The sequence below is a fragment of the Cynara cardunculus genome (assembly GCF_001531365.2).
Source record: "Cynara cardunculus var. scolymus isolate 2C chromosome LG 10, CcrdV1, whole genome shotgun sequence".
NCBI classification, from domain to species: Eukaryota; Viridiplantae; Streptophyta; class Magnoliopsida; order Asterales; family Asteraceae; genus Cynara; species Cynara cardunculus.
Genome location: NC_037537.1, coordinates 15,125,616 through 15,133,330, shown reverse-complemented (window position 1 = coordinate 15,133,330; position 7,715 = coordinate 15,125,616). Strand labels below are relative to the sequence as shown.

The window sequence follows — 7,715 nt, the reverse complement described above, 5'->3', positions numbered from 1 at the left end:
TATTCCCTCCCACGGTTTTGGTACAACTTGAGTAATATTATAATATTGATGATAGTGGGGGTGAGGTGTTGTTGGATTGGACTTCCACATTTACCAAAACAAGAGGTTGGGTATAAGAATTATTGGACTTCCATATTTTCTATTTTCCATTTAAAAATTTCTTTCAAAACTGTTGTCAAATATTAATTTTCATTAAACACAAGATTGAGGGTAAAATGGTAATTTTATGTCATTCAGACTGTTGATTCAGAACAGCTTCCAAATAACCTTTTTCTATCTGACACTAAATCATACAGAGTCTCTTAATCATTCTGACCACTTAATCATACTGCACTAAACCATTTAGCAACTGCCAAACAGCCCTTAGTCTATGTGGTATACATGCTAAAAATACGTTGGTAATATTCCAACGACCCACAATCCGTTGCCAATTGCTATTAGAACAAGATTTTGAGTATTTAACAATGGATTTCGATAGTTGTTATTGGCAACATTTCTAGTAGTGATAGCAAATGACCTAAAAAGTTGATCACTTGGTTATTAGTTCTATGCGCGGAACAAATGGGTTTAATGAATATAAGTTTAATAGTGAAGACACTCTAAGGGGTATTATGAAACAAAATGGACGAAACACTCTTGTTGCATCAATGAAAACAAAAGCCAACTCTAATATTGCAGTTACGAGCCACTTGAATAAGTATGAGAAGCAAGCCACCTATCCATCATGGCAAAAGCTTCTTTAGGCTTGTACAATGCCACTGAATGACCCGCACCCTGCAAAGCACAAATGATTCATTAAATGTTCGATCCATTGTCATTTTATTTATACATACTATAAGAAATTGAGTATTTTAGAACACCCAACCGTCCCTAGATCTCCTAGTAGAGTACTTACATGACTTTATTTTTATAAGATAAAAAATTATACGTTCTATACCGAAACATTAAAGATAAGTTGTTAGTACAAAGTTAAAGCTAACTAGTACTATTAGTGACATTGGATAACCTCATACGACTCATAAAGTGAATAATCATATTAACTTTTCTTGGAGAAGGGGACAAAACCATCATATCAACTTTTTATATAACACTTTTGATATGTTTTTGTTTGCCTCTTCTATAGGACTTGCTATACATAATAAACACACTCACAATACATACACGCACATATATATATATATATATATAGAGAGAGAGAGAGAGAGAGAGAGGAGTCTCCTTTTACAAACTCAATAATTCATACATATTTACAAACCAACTTTCATGTATATATGAAAATTGGTTTATAAATTTGTATGATTTTATTTGAGTTTGTAGATGATTGGGGGATATATATATATATATATATATATATGAGAACAATGAAAATCAATATGGTCTATTCTTTCACATGGAAACTCATGGACATGTATTGTTTTACACATGAATTAATATATTGTCTTGTTTCACATGTGAAACTACATATGCATGTTTAATAGTTCTCATAGGTTTCCAACATATCTTAGGTTCTCATTTGACTTTACCCTCCACACACATGTACATGTACATATATGTGTATAACTTTTCAAGTGTCATCTAGAAAAACTAATATGATTATTTATTTCTTATGTTATATCAGGTTGTCTAACTTCGTTCATATAACTTGTTGAGCCGCCTAACTTCGTTGTACCAACTTACTATTATAAGACTCAACAACTTTTTGTCCTATGAAAGAAAAATCTCCTTAATTTATAAATCCTCTATCGTAAGGCACCTAAAGATGGTTGGAAGTCCGAAAAGACACATTTTTGTAACGCCAATATAAGTGATTCCTTATGGTCTGTTAATAAACGGTTCATTTTTTGAAAAAAGTTGGATCATACATTCTCAAGTCACTCATGATAATGAATACTCGACTTATAACATAAGTATAATTTTCCTCAACAAGAAAATATAAAGAATTCAAACAAGTACCGACATGTTTCTTACCTTAATAGTTGCAAATTTTAACGAGTATTGACTTTGAGCATATGTCATTTGATATCTACAAAAGCAAAGAGCAACCATATATAGTTTTAATGATGTATGCTAATTTATATACGACACAAAACGGATTCAGAAAAATCGATTTTAAACAGATTAGGAAATAAATGTAGTAATAACAAAGGTAATTGAAGTTGCTCACCCTGCAACTTGCTTACTAACAAACCATGGTTCCCATGGGCTTTCAATCGAAAGATTAAGACTTGAAATCCATTTCTCTTGGCCAACGCATGGAAATGTCATGTCATGGTCACCGCTGATCAATCAAAATTTTTACATAAAATTATATATATGAGTTCAAAGTTCAAACTACGAAGAAAATAAAAATTGGAAACGATGAAATGATGATTATATATATTATCTGAAAGTACCAAATGATCAAAACTTGACAGCTCTTGGTAAGAAGTTGTTGATGGTCTGCGATGCTGCTGAAGACGTCGTAGGAGTAATATATAGTGTCTTCTTTATCTAAATTGTAACGGATACTTGTGTTTGTGAATTCCCACTTTTCGATTATTCCCTGCACATAAAAATCTACCTTCTAAGAGTGTTGAAACATATGGAATTGAAATAAGGGACACTTTTCAATTGCAGTACTATGTGGTCACAATTTAAGAGAATATCTAAATTTCTGGTGTAGATTATTCAATCACTTGTCTTTATAGTAATCGTTTTCCTAACAAGCATAAATGTGCATCCTTTATTATAATGTGTCCAACAGTAATTATAAAGAATATCCCATATGTTAAGTTTACCTACTTTCATTGGGTTTTTCCAAAGAAACAAATGAGTCAAGTTGTTCCCATCGACATTGAGTAAATAGTGTCGTAAGTTATGAAGTCAATGTGAATAGCGTACCTCACGAACGTTGAGAGCTTCCTGAACGTCTTTATTGTTTGCCCAAGCGTCTATAAATATGTTAGCAGCTTCCTAAACAAATTAAGACAATGGTAATGTTTTTCTTAATTGATAATTCATAAATATTTGTCGATCTATACACGTTTGAGAAAGAAAATTACTCGACAAGTTGGCTTCATATTTGTTTCATCACATAGTGGATCCAATATATTCGAGAAGTTAATCCCGTTTGTGCACTGCAGTTGGGAATTTGTATTAAAATTCTGCTACATTAAAATCCCATCAAGGTCTTTACAGAATGATTTGTATGTACCTCATCGACGTGTTCAAGATTACTCGAACATAAGGTGTTTTCAGGATCATTGTCTATATAGTTCCCATGACAAGTTTCTTTTGTAGCCTGAAATATAAAATTTAACAGAGTGACGGAATATATTTGACTCATATTCAATTCAAAGTTAATCTGTAAGGAGTTTGATATGAATATGTTTGATTACCTGATAGATATCATCTGATATAAGTGCAAGACGATGAGCTGCCTCAATTCTTGAATTGAAATCAATGAACTTGTCAGTGAGAGGGCTAACAAGCAGGCATCCCTGTGTAAAGCATTGGTTAATTTGAAGTTTGCATCATCAAGCACTACAACAATTAATAGAGAAATTAATGAGACTTTAGTTTTATTAGATCAAAAATTACAATAAGGAAAACAACCTAATATGATATGAGAAGCATACAAAATAAATCATCTTATTTATTTTCTATAGTATTAATTTATGATGAATATTCTATTATGTCATGACATTAATCATGAATATTTTATAACGTTATTTATCATGAATACTCATAAAAAAGGGGTTTCTGAGTTCCTAAAATATTTAAGGTTCTTAAATAAACTTCCCTCTCATGTATAATAATATATTTAAGTAAAAGTTTTAAGATTACATATTGAGCTTTAAGTTCTATTTAATAATATGTAATCCCTTAAGTTTATAAGTAACTAACACATATACTATTAGATTTGTAAATCCCTTTAAACTAATTAATATCCATCTCATAAGCACGTTCAAATACAAAATAATCATTGAAAGTAACAAAGTGCTCAACCATTATCTTTACTTAAAAAAAACCTTGTCATGAAAATTAAAATAAATACATCTCTCTTTTTGAATTTAAAATATTTAAACTATAATAAAGTTTTGAATTAAACAAAGTAAACCATTTTTTTAATCTTTTATACCCATATTGATATTTTTTCTTCTAGTTCTTTTATCGAGTTTTCAGATTAGAAAAATATGTTAAATCCGGATTTTTGTTTTTTTATGACAAATCTCATTACTTTTTTATTCTCAATTTACAAAAAGATATTGCATGGATACACAACAACTAGAACCACCCGAACTTAAATTTCTAGCTTCGTGCTGCATTAAGTACTTTATTAGGATGCATGAGCATCTTAAAAAACCCATTTTGTTTGTTGAAGTAAAAAGATATATCATGCTTCAACAAACTTTTACCCATGAATCCTAGTTTTGGATCAAAAATTTAATTGACTTGGTTACTTTGCTTGTTAAAGGCAAAAATATAGAATGTTTATACTCTATGGCAACGTGTATTCGTGTAGCCCTCTCTCAACACCTTGTAACATTCTGTGTATGTCTAGCATTCATTGGAGGGACATGTTAGAGTGTCACATCAGCTAGACTTGAGACATTTAATCACTATATGTACATGAAACAACCATAATAATTTAGCAATAACGTTAAAGAGTTTAGTAAGATGTTTACTTTGATGTTGAGTTGTGGTTGACTTCCACGCTCATTGTCTACAAAATTAGAGAAAATGGTAAATAGAATGTTATAAACGTCAAGCGTTTTTTTATCGAGGGATCAATGTACGATTCGCACATGAAAGGTGCATCTTCTTATTAGAATAGAAGTTCTTACCATTGTATATCTCCAAAGCTACATTTGGTACGATGATACCCATGTATGAAATCCCAGATATGTACAGTGGATTACTCAAAAACCTGGGGTTCTCAATAAGCCACTGCATATATATATATATATATATATATATTAAGGTATCAGTTTAAGGAGATTGATGCATGAATTTATGTCATTTTCAAACAAAAATTCGACGAAGCAGTATATAATTTGTCTTACCTTTCTTAGAAATTTGTAACTGTGTAAAGTTACAATGGAATCACTACTCCTTGATGCTTCCCATGTTTTAGCATACGAAAACCCGACACCAACAGGTAGATCTACGAATATCACATTAACAGCCTACAAAATTATTTGACTTTGCATTATACATACAATAAACATGTATATAAATATTTTAGGTAATGAAAATTATAAACGAGAGATAAATGGGAATATGTGAACCTTTGACCATGAATTTGGATTCAACTCCAATGTAATGTTATTCTTCCATGAACTTTCAAAATTGAAACTTAATGGACCTACAAAAATATAAATTCATACCAATGTTAGTTGGTCAATCCATTTTCAATATTAGTAAGTCACAGGTAATGTCGGATTAGGCTTAATGCTAGTAGATATGTTAACAAATAACAATTACTAATATAAATTGCTATTACCGATGGATTTCAAAGGTAAATTAAAGTTGAAATCGTATAAATGTCCATCAATGATAGATGCAAGAAAAAAGGTTCAATTTTTGCGCTAACATATTCCTTCATCGAACACACAGTTGAGCTCGATCAAGCATCGAGCTCCTACCATCTTCAACTTAAGGTTAATGCATATATCAAGCCCTATGGCTATGATCAAGCTCCAATCGAGCAAATAGATTCGGGGAGACCTAGAAGTATGCAAAAAAATGCAGATTCAAGAAAATAGAAAAGAAAAACAAGAAAACGCAGAATGATAGTCACTCGAAATAGTATATAAGTAATCGATTGATTTTTCAAAAAGGGTGGTGCCCATTGACCTCTCACCTGTTAACCAGCTATAGTTGCACTGTTTATTTGAAACAAATATATGTTAATTAATACCTTAAGTTCTAGCATACAATAAAAAAATCATGTGAAATAATACTTTAAAATACAAATTCTCTTTAGTTATCACAATATTTGGGTTTCTCATTGATTAWGCCTTCACATATATATGATCAAGTAGTATTTTTTTTAAATTAAATCTGATTAACTATTGTATCACATTTGATAACTTGTATTCATACGTTTTCGTAAACTGATGTTGTTCTCGTTTAAATTCACGCTTATATATATATATATATAGAGAGAGAGAGAGAGAGAGAGAGAGAGTATTTATCAATTGAATATGATAAATACTTTGAGAAATTGGGAACCAATAATAATTGAAATACAAGATATTCATAATAAAAATGCATAAGGTGATTGATTAGGCATGGTCCCAACCCTCTTCACCGACCCTGTTCAAGGCCGGGGATTCCCCAAAACATGTCCGAGGGCCGGAGCCCGGTAAGGTATTCCCAAACCCGTCCCATCCTAATATATATATATATATATATATATCTAAAATTATATTCTTTAATATATATTATATTTTCAACTATTTTGATTAATTTTTTGAACCACATTCTGTTAAATCGGGGATATACCGAGGACAGGCCCAACAAAAACAGAGGGAGAGGGTTTGATTTCCCGTACCCTCCCAGGCTGGGGATGAAGTAGTGGAACGGTGGCCGGGGCGAGGATTGAATTTCCCGCCCTATTGCCAATACCATGCCATGCCAATTATGTATATGTTGGGTATATATAAAAAAGAAAATTACCAATTTGATAGAGGAATGGATAAAGTCCAGAAGTGCCGGGGCCACCGGTGAGATAAAGAAGAAGAGGGTCTTCGGTCGGGTTTCTTTCAGATTCAACAAAGTAGTAGAAAACTTGGACCGCATCATCTTCTCCCACCCCAACATATCTTTCGACATAAAAACAAAACCAAAAACAAGCTTCTTCCGTTATAACGTTTTTGGAAAACAAGATCGACTAACATAAATGAATGCGTACCCAGTTTCGAGAGTGAAAGGAAGATGACCATCAAATCCTGGGAGATCCTTAACGATTGACTTTGAGTTTGAGAAAGTTATGAAATGTAGAAAGATGATAAAGAAGGAAAGCGTTATGTATTTCGACTCCATCAAATCTCAAGTTTCCAGGATGCTTCATAGTAGTAGTAGTAGGTGTTGCAATATATATATATATATATATATATATATATATATATATATATATATATATATATAAATTAATGAAGAATTGACAAGGAGTACACAAATAGTTTCTTTCAAATTGTTGTATTTTATCTTTGAATTACTACAACTTGCGCTTTAATTAATTTGTCATGAAAACATGATGGATCTGATAAAACAATTTTTTATGATACAATTATTGAATCTTATTTATTCAACCACGTGTGTGTCTTTAAAAACTAAACAAAAATCCTATCGTTGATATTTGCATTGTCAGGTTTAGATCTCCGTGTAAAAGCTTTGTCTTGTAAACGACAATGATTAATGCTTTATTATTTAAGAGTTGAGTTTTGATAAGGAGATTTAAGTTGAAAAGTGTAATAGATAATATAAGTCTCAATATTGATCAATCTTCCATGAATCATTCAACTTCAATAATGGCAGAATATATTTTCTATTAAGAACTTTTAGGAGTAGAGAGAGAAAGTCAAATTACAAGATGTGATCTTCAAAAATCTTATAATGTACAAGATGTGATCTTCAAAGAATCTTCAGACAACAAATTACAAATTTTCTCTTTGATAAGAAAATTCTGTTGGTAAACTTTTGAAATGATGATCTTCTCATTCAAAAAC

General features: G+C 31.2%; 1 protein-coding gene across 1 annotated transcript; it reads right to left on the bottom strand.

The window, feature by feature from the left end:
• Positions 1 to 453: 453 nt before the first annotated feature.
• On the bottom strand, positions 454 to 7,029 carry LOC112518932 (serine carboxypeptidase-like 17). The gene is made up of 14 exons (XM_025126728.1): positions 6,899 to 7,029; positions 6,664 to 6,809; positions 5,271 to 5,347; positions 5,046 to 5,168; positions 4,827 to 4,929; positions 4,668 to 4,705; positions 3,378 to 3,479; positions 3,194 to 3,280; positions 3,042 to 3,116; positions 2,881 to 2,952; positions 2,394 to 2,542; positions 2,165 to 2,278; positions 1,969 to 2,023; positions 454 to 774 (listed from the first exon to the last, which is right to left on the bottom strand). The coding sequence occupies exons 1-14, from the start codon at positions 7,027 to 7,029 to the stop codon at positions 679 to 681; spliced, it is 1,368 nt and encodes a 455-aa protein (XP_024982496.1). The 3' UTR covers positions 454 to 678.
• Between the last annotated feature and the right edge of the window lie 686 nt (positions 7,030 to 7,715).

Bases quoted from the DNA above. Each gene is read 5' to 3' on its own strand.
- LOC112518932 (XM_025126728.1), bottom strand. From the start codon at position 7,029: ATGGAGTCGAAATACATAACGCTTTCCTTCTTTATCATCTTTCTACAT. The intron at 4,930-5,045 runs GTAAGACAAATT...ATATATATGCAG, and splicing joins GTTACAAATTTCTAAGAAAG to TGGCTTATTGAGAACCCCAG. The intron at 2,953-3,041 runs GTAATTTTCTTT...TAATTTGTTTAG, and splicing joins ATATGAAGCCAACTTGTCGA to GAAGCTGCTAACATATTTAT.